General features: G+C 37.3%; 1 protein-coding gene across 3 annotated transcripts in view; it reads left to right on the forward strand.

Annotated features, from left to right (window-relative positions):
- The window catches only part of MINDY3 (MINDY lysine 48 deubiquitinase 3), a 42,090-nt gene that overhangs the window by 19,257 nt on the left and 7,498 nt on the right, over positions 1 to 15,335 (forward strand). For all 3 annotated transcript variants that reach the window (XM_015853478.2, XM_015853479.2, XM_015853480.2), the window contains 2 exons: positions 13,071 to 13,143; positions 14,690 to 14,762. In XM_015853478.2, coding sequence (XP_015708964.1) covers positions 13,071 to 13,143; positions 14,690 to 14,762 — 146 coding nt within the window. The remainder of the gene's footprint in view (positions 1 to 13,070; positions 13,144 to 14,689; positions 14,763 to 15,335) is intronic.

Here is a 15,335-nt window from a genome sequence, read left to right on the forward strand (position 1 = left end):
GGATGATGTCTTGTACAGACTGTGGAAACATAAGAATACCCATCAAGATGTCTCCTCCTTCTGTGGAACTGTTCTTTCTAAGTGAAAGAAAATAGATGAGAACATCCCTCTATTTCACACATGCTAAGTGTCCCTTTCAGATGGTGCTAATTCAAGTAAATAATAGGCTAAATGCTTTCTAAAATTAACTTTAATTAAAAAAAAATAGGTTTTATGGAAGAGCTAGAGAAATTGAGTGGCTTTGACAAGTAGAGATGAGGATGTGATGCTTTCATTGAAATACTGTGCGGTCAGCTCTTGGTTATTTTTATGACCCTTGTAATGGGAAGTTATGACAAGCTGAGGGTATTTAGAATCTTTAGGAATGTGAGTGTCATCAGGCACTGTGTAAAAGAGTACAAACAAATTGAAATGTTATATAAACAATACCAAAAAATGTGTCAGAGCAATTATTTTATCCCTGGCTTCTAAGTATTACCTGCTGACAAACAGGTGTCCATTTTCAGTTGCAGCATTGTAGCATTTCTAGACTTGAGCAATCAGGTAAGCAGGAAACTCATGATGAAGAGACATCTGAACATTTATACATCAATGCTTTTCCAAGAAAGTGTCCCTGGTTTGCTGTGTTGGGTCTGTTCTTAGAGGTTTTCTAACTTCTGTCACTGTAGTCTATTCTCCATATATTCTCCTTATTTTCAGGGCCTAAATTGGTTTCTGGGCCTTTCTGCAGTATCTTTGATAACATCATCTGTCAAGGAAAACAATGGCATTTACTTCTCTTACTAAACAGTCATTTTAATCAAAGCTCAGTAGAACAACTGAGCAAACATTGACATTGCTGTAGTAGAATTATGAATTTGGGTCAATGGTCTTTGCCAGAACTGGGTTAAAGAAGAGCGTCGCAGTGTATGGCATTTAACTTCAAAACGGTAACAGAGAATGTCACTGGCCATGAAAGAAAATAAATTGCGTGTAGAAAAATCCAGTCATTACTATTGTACTGTTCAAAAGTAACCAAATAAATCAGCAGAGAAGGAATCAGAATCAGATTTTTGAAGAATTTCACTTCAGGATGTAGTTGCTTATGTAGTTCCAGAGTCTCTGGTTTCTTTGATTAAGTGGAATTGTACTGAGCAGGATTGTCCAGATATCTGGTAGAAGGAATATAGATGTGTAAGGCAGCAGCTGGACTGTAACAGGATTTTGGTTTTATGTTGCTGATTAAGAGCAGAGAGACAGGTGCTGCTCTGTTCTTGACAATAGCCCTGATCGAATTAAAAGTGACTTTTCCAATGTAACTATCTGCTGTATGTTTCTGAAAGTGAATTTTAGGGTGGGGAGTTCCCTGTGCTATATGTGGGCCTAGTCTACTGGTTAAGTTACACTTCATAGTATAAATGCTATTGTTAAATAAGTGAGTTTAATTTGCTCTGAATAATGCATAGTTCACAAGGATTGTTTTGTCCGAATAGATTCTTAGGATAAAGGCCAAGTTTGTTTAGAATAGTAGTCTTGCAGTTGGAAAGGGGAACCTCAAAATGAAATACTTCTGTAAGTTATCTACTCTATTCCAGCTTTGCAAGATCACAGAGCGTGACTGTGAAACCTTATTCTGCTTTTAGCAGAGCTACTCCAATGAAATGGTTCCTACTAGAGATGCATATTTGCCTGAGAATGTGTGCGCTTCTGATCCATTCCTTTGTTTGTTGCTTGGCAGGTTTTCTATGGAGAAATCTGTGCTTTTTTTTTTTTTTTTTTTTTTTTAATCCGTATAAATAATTCACCACTACTTACCAAAGTCAATTCTAGGTTTAATTTTTTGTATTTTTTTAATTGGTGGCTTACATCTTCAGGTGAGGTGTTTCCTTGCTGCATCATTGTATGTAGAGGAAATGCGGAAAAGCATTGAAGGCACTGCTTAATGACCTTTATTCATGCTGTGTTGAGCCATGTTGTTTCAGTTACTGCTTTTGTCCTCATTACAGTTTAAGGCTGCCTATTCTTTCATATAAAAGTTTAGAGGAACTTAACCTCAAAGCAGTGTTAATTCAAAAGCTTACTTAACTTTGTAGTTAATTATATTGTAGCTTTCTTAATGAGAATGTGTGAGCCTGATGAAGCACATAACAGGGCAGGGAAGAGAACAGTGTTTAAGCTTCGCTGCAGTGAGAGTCTGATGCATTTGTGTATATTTGCAGATATGTTTTTAATGAAGCAAAGTCCAACAAAGTGACAGTGGCTGTATTTTCTCTAAATCTGAAGCACTGTCGTTTTTGAAGTCTCTGAATTTCTAGTTCTCATTTCTTTCATTAGAAATAAAAATTCTTTCTTTAATTGGAGGTATTTTTCATAAGAAGCTTTAACAATTGCATGGTTTTGGGCACTCTTCAGGAGAAACACTATATTTTCTGTTTTTCAGGCTATTGCATTTAGCAGCCAGTTGACAGTGCTGCAAGTAAAAAGCCCATCTGTCTCCTTTTATTTTTATTAAATCTGGACTTCATCTATACTAAAAAAAAATGCTAATTAGTGGAGAAATAATTAAAGCTCCTCAGAATGCTTATACCAGCTTCTTACAGAAAGCATTTTTTTTCCATGTATTCTGCTTGAGATTTGGGAAGGAAGAGAAGGTTGTGGAGAATTTGGGCATATCCTCTGCAGTCCTAGAGAAGACAGGAAAGACAGATTGGTTTTTTTCTCCCTTTCTGGTGATGCTTCAGACATGCAAAGTACAGCAGAAAGGTTGATTGCAAAGGTTAAGGTGTGTACAGGTCTGTGACAGGCAGGTGGGTCTGAACAACAGAGATAGAAGGTTAGAGCTCAGAAGACATGGTAAGAAATCCCTTGATAAATGTTAAGCTAAATCACACCCTAATGCAGACAGTAGACCAGAAAGTATGGTGACCACATACATTATTGTGTCTTAAGTCAAAAGGTCAAGAGACTGTGCTAAAATTTTCAGGTAGATCTGACATGGATTTTCCAGCTTTAGTGTTGGTGATTCAAGTCCTCGCAAAGTTTGATAGGACTGTGCTTTTCTGAGTCTTTGCAAGAATAAAGGAACACAGTGCAAAGACAAAGGGTGTAGAGCAAGGAAAGGAAAGCAATAACCATGGTCTTTAAAGTGATATGATTTAATTTTATCAAAGCTGGAGTGCAGTAATATACTCAGGTATGTTGAGGAGATTGCTTTAAGCACAATCTGATGCTCCTACAGCTCCTCAGGTTGAGCAGTAAAAAAGGTGATGTCTTTGAACACTGGGTGCAGTGGTAGGTATTTTCATTGTTTGTGTCAAAAACTGTTTAACGGGTCAAGTTTCTGTAATGCTTACGCCACTTTTGTCAAAAACACTGTGCATCTCCTGGTAAGAGTAGCATTCAGGAGGACTGGCTGGTTAGTTGGATCATAAAGAGGTAACTCAGTCATGAGTTGTTTGCATTGTTTGTTCAGAACAGGTGAGATACAGACCTTTACATGATGGTTTCTCAATAAATCGAGAGAGAGCAATTAACCAAACCAGCTGTTAGGCATTTGCTGTCTGAAAAACTGTTCTCTCTGTTCATCCTGATTCTCTGACTAATGTCAGCAACTTAGCCTTATAAATAAAAATTTCTCAAGCTTTACAAAACTTAGCATTCATCCTATTACATAGTGCTTGACTGTAATTGTTTAAGAACATTGCTCATGCTTGGCTGATATAAACCATGAAATGTAATTATATATGCCCCTAAGCAAATTAATTCCTTGCAAGAAAAGACTTGTTGTCCATCTTTCAGAGAGGAAGTTTTGGTTTTTGTACATAAAATAGATTGAGTATAGGCAACTTAGATGGTGTTGCTTTTCATGTGCTTGTTACTCCAGTTCTTGTGTTGCAGAATCATTTCTCCTGAAATACTACATTTGGATACTTTTTTTAGTGCTGAAGTAAATGAGGGATTGATTTTATACTGTCTTGTTGCACACGGTTCCCAAGCCTAGATGAACATTTGTAAAATGGGGTGGAAAATAGGGTTAGCACTTCCAGTTGAAACTCTTGATGCACTAAAATTTAGATCTGATCATTCAAAATAAAATAGTACTGCTTGTTGCACGAGGGACCTTTTGAAAAAGAATGAGGAAAAGATGAAATAGGAAGTAAAAGATGCACAATATAAAGAATGTTTTGTAGATCCACAAATGGAAAAAATGAAGGAACTTCCTGTAACCTGCTGGGCTCTCAGTTTTATTTACTATACAAGCACTTCCAAACAGGAAAAGTTATGAAGAAAATACGCTTGAGCGATGACCATGCATATCACACTACCCACTTTTGCAGAAATGGTGTTCCTTAGTCATTTCATGTCTATTTACAATACAGTTAGGAAGAAAAGTGGTTCTAATCTAGCGGTTACTTATTTAGTCTATTTTCCAACTACCCGCTTCTCTTTAAAGCCTGTGTTCTGTTTCAGTCTTGAGTTTTCAATTTCATTTGATTAAGAGGTAACCTTTTGCCTGATTTGTACAAATTAGCAACGGGTTGTAGGAATGTATTTTAGACCTGTGTGGAATTGTCCTCGTGAAACAATTATTTTGTCCGTAACTTAAATGGTGCATTGTTTCTGAATGCTGTGGCATTTTCAGTGGAATAGGTTGTCGTGGGTTTATAAAGCTGCTGTTGGAAAAAACATGGGATGCATTACAGAAATTGTGGTTTGCCCGTTTCTAGGCAAAGAATCCTGTGATTTTATTTCTTCATAATACGAAGAATGACTTTCATACGAAAACTCAAACTGGGGACTGTAGAGTGGTTGATTGGATCCTACCTCGTAAAAGTACTTTCTCTCATCTAGTAGGTTGTGTAGCCTTTAGTTTCAGAATTGAGGCTACGAGTAGTGTCTAGCTTGCATGTCAGTCTGTCTGAGTTTTGAAGAAACACACAAGCTTTTCTTTCTTTCTGGCCATATGTGCAGAATGTCTTGCAAATATTAAATGCATCAAAGGCATTGCTAAATAATAAGATTTGTAAATTATAAGTCACTATATCAAGTAAATTCTGAAAGTCAACACATAGAAACAGAGGCTGAGAACATTACTGTATCATTCTGTATCCCTTTTAGGTATGAAACCAATGTTGGTTCCAGCTATATTTGATACAATAGCGAAGACATGGGGGCCCGAGTCATCACATGATGGGTAGATATTCTGTTTTTCAAATCTGGAGGAATAGGAATCCCAGCTCATTATTCAACTTTTACAGTTTTTGTATTACATTTTTTAAATATCAATCACATTGATATTTACAGAAAAATGTTGTATAAAAATGAAGTTATTCCTAATTCCAATTCAAGTGAAAAACAAAATGCTAATGTTTTTTTCTCCATCATTTGCTTCCTCCACTTGTCAGGTACCTTTTTCTTTTCAGCTTCATCTTCAACTGAGTTCTGCCATAACTACTATTCTAATTCCATTTTCAGCTATATTCAGTAGCAAAGTGTTGTTTATGCTGGGCACGAGGCATGTCCACACTACTCAGTGCACTAACGCTAACCAGTTGCAATCTTAATTCTGCATTTGGCATGTGCTGTGTTTGCAGTTGTTCAGTCAATAGGCAGTGTTATACGTGTCTTTATGTAGCTACTTTACAGACAGATCCCTTCCTTCTCTTGTGTAGTTATCATTGAATATTGCATGAAACAACTTAGAATCCTTCCAGTATATAACAGCTCCTGAGCTGTGCATGCTTTTATGGTTAGCTAGGAAAGCTTGAAAATTACAGCTGCTTCAGAAGTCATCTTCTCATTCAGATGTTTAAACGTTAAGTTTTTGATTTCCAAAATGATTTTACTCCCCCTAAACAATGTAACTATTTTTTATTTGAATACTTTTGTATTCAGTTGTACTCAGAGTTTGTAATCAGTATTTAATTGTACTTTTTTAGTAGATGGAGGGAAAAGGCATAAACTTTTTTTTTTATTCCATAAAAACTTCCTAAACTCTTAGCCTAAAAGCTATGACTACTAATTGTTGTATAGTATATAATCACATACAAAGAGAATGCCAGCTTTCTTAGTAGTTAAGCTGGCATCAAGTGAAGAATGGAAAAAGGAGATTTAGTTTCATGCTGTAGAGAGCTCCTTTCCAGAAAGTAAATAAATGCAGTAATGTGTTCCAGCATTCACATCAGATTTTGGCATGATTGTATACTTAGGAAATAGATAAGGCAGAAGCTAAGGGGACTGTTCTAGTCATATGATGCCATCTCAGCTATGTGAAGGGGGAAAAAATGGGTTTGCTTTTCATGTTTTCAACAAATATATAGGTATGATTGTCAGCATTTCTGAACTAATGCAGCTCAGTGAACAAGTGAATTTATTTCAGCAACTGGCTCATTCAGAGTTACTGCTTGTCTTCATGAAATCCTTCCAAAAAGGGAATATTAAGAGATTTTATTGAGTGGTTTCAGCAGAGTTGTTGATTGTTTTTTGTTGGTTTTTTTCTCCTGAGGGTCTTGAAGTCTAACACACTATTCTTGTAGTATCCAGACTCAAAAATCTGCACAACGTTGGCCTGTGGATAGCTGTTTTTGGATAAGAACTTTCAGGCTTATTGGTTGAGTTCAGATAACAGTTCACATGGTCAAATAATCATATATTTGAATCCATTAACACTTGATTGCATTGGGTTAAAACTAAGAGAAAGTAGGGACCATTCTGTAGAGGAAGTTTGTACAGTAGGATTTTTATACATCTTTAAGCACCTATTCATTGTCTCATTGAGGTTGGCTGAAACTGTAAGATCAGATCAGTAAAGCTAGAACATAATAGAAATACAGAGCAAACAAGATTGGAAAGATCTAGTAGAGGTTTTAGGGTTAAGACCTTCACTGAAAGCAGTTCCTACCCAGGTTGCTCAGGGCATTGTCCTGTTGCATTTTGATTATCTCTACAGCTTTGCTGGACAGCCTGTTCCAACGTGTGGTTTCCTTCATGTCAGAAAAAATCAATTCTTTAAATAATGTCTAGTCAGAATCACTTGTTTTGTGACTTGTACCCATTGTACAACTGTAGTTGTAGCACTACCACTTAACTCCTGTGAAGGCCTATGTGACAAGAGCCAGGCATGCAATCACCATTTTGAGCTTGTGCCTGTGGTGGTTGAGGTTTGTCTGCCTACTGCCAAATGCAGTCATTAACAGCAGCATCTGCCTTCAGTCTGGCTAGGAATGCAAGCTTCTGCATTTATTCTCTGCCTGGCTTCCAGTTTCAATGATGGAGCTTGAGATTCCAGTCCTTCTGTTAAATAAAATTGAAGTTGGACAGTGGATTCAGAAGTCAGTCAGAGATACAAGAATTGGTGTCAGATCCATCAGTCTTGTTTTCATAGGAAAGAATTTTGGAAAGGTTACTGTCTTGAAAGCCACAGATTATAGCGTGGAAAAGCAATGTAATGTGTAATTATTCTATGTATCACTCAGCAGTGCTATGAGTGGAATTGTAAAGTTGTCCATCTGCAAATGGATTTCATTTTCAGGGGTAACAGAATGGGTCTTTCAGAGAGAAGTCTGTAAAAATTCATGGCCAGAATGTCAGTGTAGCTTAGTCATTATGCTCTGGTTTTGATTTGTAGAATGAAAAACTCTGGAATGTTTTCATTAAAACTTAGGAAGAGTAATTTTTGCCTCCAAGGGTAGACACGGGATCTTAAAATAACTGGTACTACTAATGAGAACTTTTCAAGTAATATGAAGTGACTTGTTTGTGTATCACAAGGGCCAATAGGCGAAACTTGATTTGGGGGAACATGTTGTACTTAGTTTTGAAAATAATTATAATAATCAACAGTTGATGGGATTTCCTTATATGGAACTTCCAATGTATGGGATACATCTAAATACAATTCATAAGTCTTGAGGGTGGGTGTGTATTTTGGCACATGAAATGAAATATCAGCCTTGTCAGCTGAAGTATGTTTTGGTTAGATATTTGTCATGTTTACAACTTCGCTGTCAGGGAGATGTGTTTGGAGGAGGGAGGGGGGCTATATTTGGTTTGGTTTCTTTGGTTGGTTGGTTTGGGGAGGGGAGCAGTTGGGTTTTTTTTGTTGTTTTTTTTTAACCTCAGTTTAAATATATGGACTTGTTGAAGTTTCTGGATAGTGGATATGAATGATATACTAAGTAAAGGATATGTGAGGTTTGCATATACACAGTTAAAATCTTGGAATTTAAGTTATTTATGGAGCAGCGGTATCAGTGAAAGGTGAGAATGATTTCAAAGATGTAAAAGAGCTTGGGTTTGTTGTTGGTTTTTTTTTTGTCAACCATCCTTGGCAGGTAACTTTTCTAATTTACCCCTTCCAATGACTTGCTTTGACAATCAAAACATCACACTTCATGAGGGGAAGAATAACATATGAGGTGCTCCAAAAGTAATGCTTCCTATTTATTTCCATGGAAATAGCTACAGATAGGAAAAAGTACAGTAACACCATCTGTCAGGGCAAATCCTCAGCAACAGGCTATATTTCAGCATAGTTGCAATCATTAGCCTGTTTGCACAGATAAGCTGATGAAGATGCGCTTCATTTTGTGGTGTGACAGCTGTGTGTGGCCATCTGGAATGTGGCTCATCTTTCATCTGGCTGTTGCCACTCCTGAAATGCACCAGCCACTGCCTCGTGGTGCTCACATCCATTGCTTGGTCTTCATAAACGTTCAGAAAGTGTTGGTGAATGTCACTGGGTACCATTTTTTTTCTGCAGGGAGGAATTTGGTGACAGTTTGCTTCAACCCACTCTTCTTGGCAGATGCCATTCTGTCAGCCTACCCCTCTGCTGCCATCTGTCATGTGGCAACAAAATGTAATGGAGTATTGGTAGGAAGATTCAGCCTCCACTGCTATACTGCCTGTATCTATCTCTGACATCATGGGCCAGCATAATAAAATAGGAGGCATCAGTGTCATCCCAGTCCTTGTCCTATAGGGAGGCTGTACCACATTTAGAAGTTTCGTTGAAAATTGTAAAGAATTTCAGGTCTGTAACATGCAGTGACTTGTTCTGTAAGGTCTTCCCATGTACGTGTTCAGTGAAACAACTAAGAACCTGAAAAACTAAAATGCCAACAGACACACTGTCTGCAATTGGACTGTCAAGCTAAAACCTGTTGTGGGAGACTTTTAAATGAATAAATGTTTGCATTGCTTGAAATTGTGGAAGGTGCTACATTAAACACTGTAGTTTGAGGGCAGGTAGGACCAGAAGTAATAGTTGGTGTTCTTGGTTTATATGGGCAGAATTTAATATTTGTAAGTAGAATCCAAGTATAACTTGGTAGTTTAGGTTTGAAATAATACATCTTTGCATTTGAAAGGTACATTGGTTATATCCTTCCATACCAGGGAAACTCACTTGTGACACTGTTTCCATGAGCAGCTAACTCTTTCATAAGAACTTACCAATAAAATGTCACATTCATAGAGTTAAATCCCAAATGTAGAAATCACTGGTCATTGGATTGCTAATAAGCTCTGTATACTCTGGCATCGATTTTAAACTGGCAACTATTTTAAATTGCTCTCGTTTGCTGTATTCCTTGATACTGCCCCAAAAATGAAACTTTTCCAATTCTGTGGTATTCCAGATCTCTTACTTAAGAGTTAGTCACACATTATCAAATTTTACAATGTATGTACATTAAATAATCACTTCAATGTTCCGTTGTATTATAACGTACCCCTTTTGGTGTGGTGTCTCCTCAACAACTGCTCAGCTTGGTACAGCAACTGCACTGTTTGGCAGCATAAAAATAATAGTGTTTATCTCTATATGTTATTAAAACTGTATGGCTTCATATTAGGCTTGTTTTAAATTTGAATTTTAGCCCATGTTTAGCATGGAAGAGTTGTATCTCTTGTTAGTCAGTTCTACTGAATTCTGATACCATGTAGAGTTACTGTACCTTGTAAGTAAGCTCTTCGTCTTTCTTTTCCCTAAGGAAGACAAAATTAGATGTTAAAGTTTTTCTCTATTTTAATTTAATCTTCTTCTAGAAAACTTTCAGTACTTGTACATAATGTTTTCTTTACCAAAAAATAAAAAGATAAAAATGCTAGAAGTACAGTATATCCTGCGAAGGAGATAGTTATGGCTAAGTGAACATGATGGAAATATATGGCAGGTCTGAATGGCATGAAAAAAGCAAATCATGGACTTCTCCACATTTGTGTAACAATAAGTACAAAGTAAACTTAAACCACAAGCACCATCATAGGAAAATACGGACAGCTGTGGGTTCCACAATCCCTGGAAATCTTTCATTAACCTTTTAAAAAAGTAATTTTTGCATTTTGTAAGGCTTTACAAACATTTTTTTTTCTAATCCTCACATTTTCTGAGTCCTTATCTGTGGAGTGTGTCAGAAATGTCTAATTAGTACATAACTACAAAAGCACTCTGTTCAGTGACTGGGCATTGTAAGTCCTTTGCTTATCATTCATTTATATAACCATTAGCCTATTCTTCATGAAGTAGTTTTCTGTTCTAAATTAATAGTATTTACAGAACCTTAAAATCACATTATGCTGATACTATAGTAATAGAAAAATGTAGTTTTATATTTCCACTAAACTAAGCCAGCAATTTATAGGTGGCTTTTATTAGGAAGGTAGTAAAAAATTGCAAGGCCTACTCCCTAATTAGTTGCTTCTGTACCTTTTTTCACTTTGAGTACGAAGTAACGATCGGAGTGACCTCATTGCAGCCTTTCAGTACATGAAGGGTACCTATAATCAGGAGGGGAGTAAACTCTTTGAAAGGGCTGGTAATAGCAGGACAAGGGGAAATGGTTTTAAGTTGAAAGAGGGAAGATTTAGGTTGGATGTTAGGGGGAAGTTCTTCACTAGGAGAGTGGTTAGGGCCTGGAACAGGCTGCTCAGGAACATTGTGGATGCCCCGTCGCTGGAGGTGTTCAAGGCCAGGTTGGACGGGGCCATGGGCAACTTGATCGTAAACGTGGAAATTTGGTGGCTCTGCCAGGCAGGGGGTTGGAGCTTCATGATCCTTTAGGTCCCTCCCAACCTGGGACATTCTGTGTGATTCTGTGATAGAGATTGCATTGTTCAGTGGGATATATAGTCCTGGTTTCTCAGCAGGGCAGCCAGTTATACATAAAGATGGGTTCAGAAGTCCTGTCACTGCAAGATATAACACTCTAAGTCTGATACTGCACACAGGGGCACCTTCCAGAATGCCTTGCCTGCAGTGTGAAGACAAGCAGCTGGCTCTGTTTCTGCGCACTGTGTATCTAAGCCTGTATGCTGTTCAGAATGCACAGATGCAATATAGATACACTTTAACGGATCACAGCAAACGAAACCCTAACCCTTCGCTCCAGGCACCATGCTCCTTAGTAATGCAGGTTTTTGCATAGTGGCCCTTAGAAGTGAGTGTGCAATGAACTGATGAGCTGGAGCATCAGCAGACAGGTCAGATATCTCCTCCTAACTTTTTGTCTAATGCAGTCCTTTGTGGACCAAATACTGGTCTGTTCCTTGGAGGGCAATAAGGGGAACTTTGTAACTTGTGATGTCAGTAATCTGATGCCAGTTACAGCTCTGTCTTCCGTGTATTCAAAATAAAGCTTGCCTGTTATTTTTAAAAGTGCTCTATGTTGCTTGTTACCCTTTTTGTATATCCTAGAACAGCTGGCTTTCATTCAGCAAAGCTTTTAAGTTCAAGCCAGGTACCATTAGGTGTATACTTGAAATTCTTGGCTGACTTGGAGTCAGCTATTAAGAGAAACTGGATAAGAGAGGAATTTGGTTCTTTCCCTGAAGCACATTTCTTAATCTGTCCAAAGAACAATAGGTCGCTATGCATCTTTCAATCCTACATTTACTTTTAATAGGAACTTGTAACAGTGAGCTCTGGTTTAATATGTACCACTTATATTAAGCAGATATTGTTACGATTTTCCCTTTAAGTCATATTCCAGAGTGCAAAGTTGAGCTGAAACTGGAAATAAGATTTATCTGTTTTGACTTGTGAAGAACACGTTTACTTTATACAGTTTCTTCACATTGTACCTTAAAAATAACACAAGGTTATTTTTGATGTTTAGTTTGATTCAGAGGTATAACAACGTATTGTTGTGTTTTCCTTGCGTTGCCTGTTCATAGCAGAGTGGATAACATTGCATTTCCACTTTGACAAGAAGGAAAACTACAGCAAGGCGTTGTCAAATGCAGTGTTTCCCTCTGCACGGGCTTTTCATTTCCCATTTGATGTGGAAAAACAGCATAGGTGATCATAAATGAAGAGCAGTGCTTCAATTACTCCTAGTGACCAGTATTTGGTGTTTCAAGTTCTCTTTGAATGTCATGCTTCTGTACCTTTCAAACTAAATGATGTTGTTGAATATGATGCATCTCTTAGCCTCTCTTGCCATCATTTTATTTTGTGTGAATAGCCATTGAATTTCACTTTTTAAATGGTTTTGGCATAAAAATAGATATGCCTTTTGTTAATTTTACAATAGTACATAGGCATGCTTTCCCTGTGTGTAAGTTTTGGAAAGCATAGTTGTACTCAAGATGAAAAAGTCACCAATGAGCTACTACTGAAATTGTGTGGGGCTTTTTATAATGCACCTAAAAAATGTGTGCTGTGCTAATCCATGAAATGGACTTCAAAAGTTTTTCTTACAGCTTTCTGTATAAATAAATTTCCTATCTGCTTCAGTGTATGTGTAGCACACTCACTGAATTTCATGGCTGATTATTTGTGTTGTCAGTTGTACTAGATATCAAAATCGTTAAGTAATACATAGTGTCCTAGTAGCTTTTCTATGCCATGATGTCTGCATGAAAAAGCTTACATAAAGTTTGCATAGAAATTTGAATAACCTTTAACGTATTTATTGATAGTTTTAAGTCTCTGTCATCAATGTTTTCAAAGTACCTTCAGTTGTTCTTCTTATATTTGAATTTGCTTTAATTTAAGGTCCAAACCTGTGTAGTATGGTACAATGTTTCTTTAGTAACATGGATCTGAATTTAAGAATGTTCTGAAATAAATCTTTTTTTCCCTTAAGGATATGGCTCTTGTTGCTCCTGAAGCGCCTTCAGAACAAGCTAGGAGAGTTTTCCAGACATACGACCCTGAGGGTAAGGGCTGTACTTCTTTCTGAAGTGAGAATTTTGGATCAAAATTTACTCATTCTTTGGATACAAATTTTGAATTGTAATGGATGCAGGATTCTGTGGAGTGTTACGAGGTTCAACAAAGCCAAGAAAAGGGCTTGGGTACACTGGTGGATGGTAGCTGGACATGGGGCAGCACTGTGGCTTTGCAACCCAGAAAGCTGATTGTATCCTGGACTGCATCAAAAGAAGCATGGCCAGCAGAGTGAGGAAGGTGATCCTGCCAGTCTGTTCTAGTGAGGCCCCACCTTGCATACTGCATCCAGAGGTGGAGTCCTCAGTACAGGAGAGACATAGATATGTTGAAGTGCAACCAGAGGAGTGCCATCATAATGAACATCTCTCCTATGGGAACAGGCTGAGAGAGCTGGGGCTGTTCAGCTTGGAGAAGACTCCAGAGAGACCTGAAAGCAGTATCTAAAGGGGGGCTGGAAGAAAGAAGAGGTCGGGCCCTTTGACAGGGTCTGTGGTGATAGGATGAGGGGAAATTATTTCAAACTAAAAGAGGGGAGATTTAGGTTGGGTATAAGGATAAAGTCTTTGCAGTGAGGGTGGTGAAGCACTGGAGCAGGTTGCCCAGAGAGGTGGTTGATGCCCCATCCTTGCAGACATTTTTCAGTCTGGACCAGGCTCTGAGCACCCTAATCTAGCTATGGGCATTTCTTTGCATTGCAGAGGAGTTGGACTAGATAACTTTTAAAAATCTCTTCCAACTCTGAAGATTTGATGATGTTATCCCTTCAAAGAAACAGAACCATTGTTTAATAAAACGTATTCCAAATACTGCACTTTCAAATCTATTGTCCTTTCTATGTCATGATAATATTCTGTTTATTCCTGGGCTGTTTAAGCTAGTTAATAGAAGAATTAAGTACTTGCTATTAACAACAGTAAGTTTTCAATACAGTAGTTAATCTACAAGTGAAAAGAACAAATTATCTGAGGACTACTTCTATGAAAGGAAACAAGACTTTCATAGACTATTTTTATGAAAGTACAAGAATGTGCAAACTTTTTAACCTGGTAATATTCTCTGTAATTAGTGGAAAGCTCGTGTATATCTTGTCATCTTTTGTATTACGTTTTCATAAAGAAGTTGATCTGCTCTGACTGCTTTCAGCATTAAGTTTTGTTCTTAAATGTGTATGGCACAAACTGAAAATTATATTTTGGAAACAGATAATGTCTAACATTCAGGTATTATCTTAACTGTTCATAAGGGGAAAAATGTGCACTTATTACCCCCATGGTATCAAACAGATCACTATAGACCGACTTCTTAACACGTATTAAGCTTCTAAGTGTATGAACGATGAGCTTGCGGTTTCTGTATTACATTCCTTTTTTTCTTTTTCAAGTGTTAAAAAAGCTGTTAGAAATCTGTGTTTCTTCTAGAGCCCCACCACTGGTTGTTCAGTTTTAAAGATATACGGTATTTATGTTTGTATAATATTTGTTTTCCTGGAAAGCATTTTGTTTCTTTTCCTAATGAACTTTGTTACTTTTACAGATAATGGCTTTATACCTGACACACTCCTAGAAGATGTAATGAAGGCTCTGGACCTTGTTTCAGATCCTGAATAGTAAGTATAATAATAACATATCAGTGTATAGAAATATAAGATAACCACATTTTATTCTCACTTTTTTTGTTGTTTGGTTGGGGTTTTTTTTTTTGCCTGTTCTTGGGGCACAGGATGTTATTTTGGAGTTCTTAGGTCAACTTTAAATGAAACAGAAGAGAAGAATTAGAATTAAAATGTCTCTAGCTTTAGTAGTGATGACTACAAGAAATACCTTTATGTCATTACTGTATGTTGAGGAGGTAGTTATTGTGAGTATGTTCCTGTGTGTTGACTAAAATGAAACAGTGGAAAAAACAAACAAACAAACAAAAACCATCAGCGTACTGGAAGGCATATTTAAGACAGGTAGGCGTTGGATGCACATGCAGAGTTTGAAGTGAAGCTGCTTCAATTACATTCTTGTTTTCAGGCAACCCGGTACGTTGTGATTATAGTTGTAATTTAATTGAAGAAGTGATACCCTGGTTTCTAGGATAAGAGTCAAAACTATCAAGTGAAAAAGATAATTTATATATCATGTGAAAAACAGGACTAACGTTTAGTACCAGCAGTTAACCTTCAGTGCCAAAG

Source organism: Coturnix japonica, chromosome 2 (assembly GCF_001577835.2).
Source record: "Coturnix japonica isolate 7356 chromosome 2, Coturnix japonica 2.1, whole genome shotgun sequence".
Classification (NCBI taxonomy): Eukaryota; Metazoa; Chordata; class Aves; order Galliformes; family Phasianidae; genus Coturnix; species Coturnix japonica.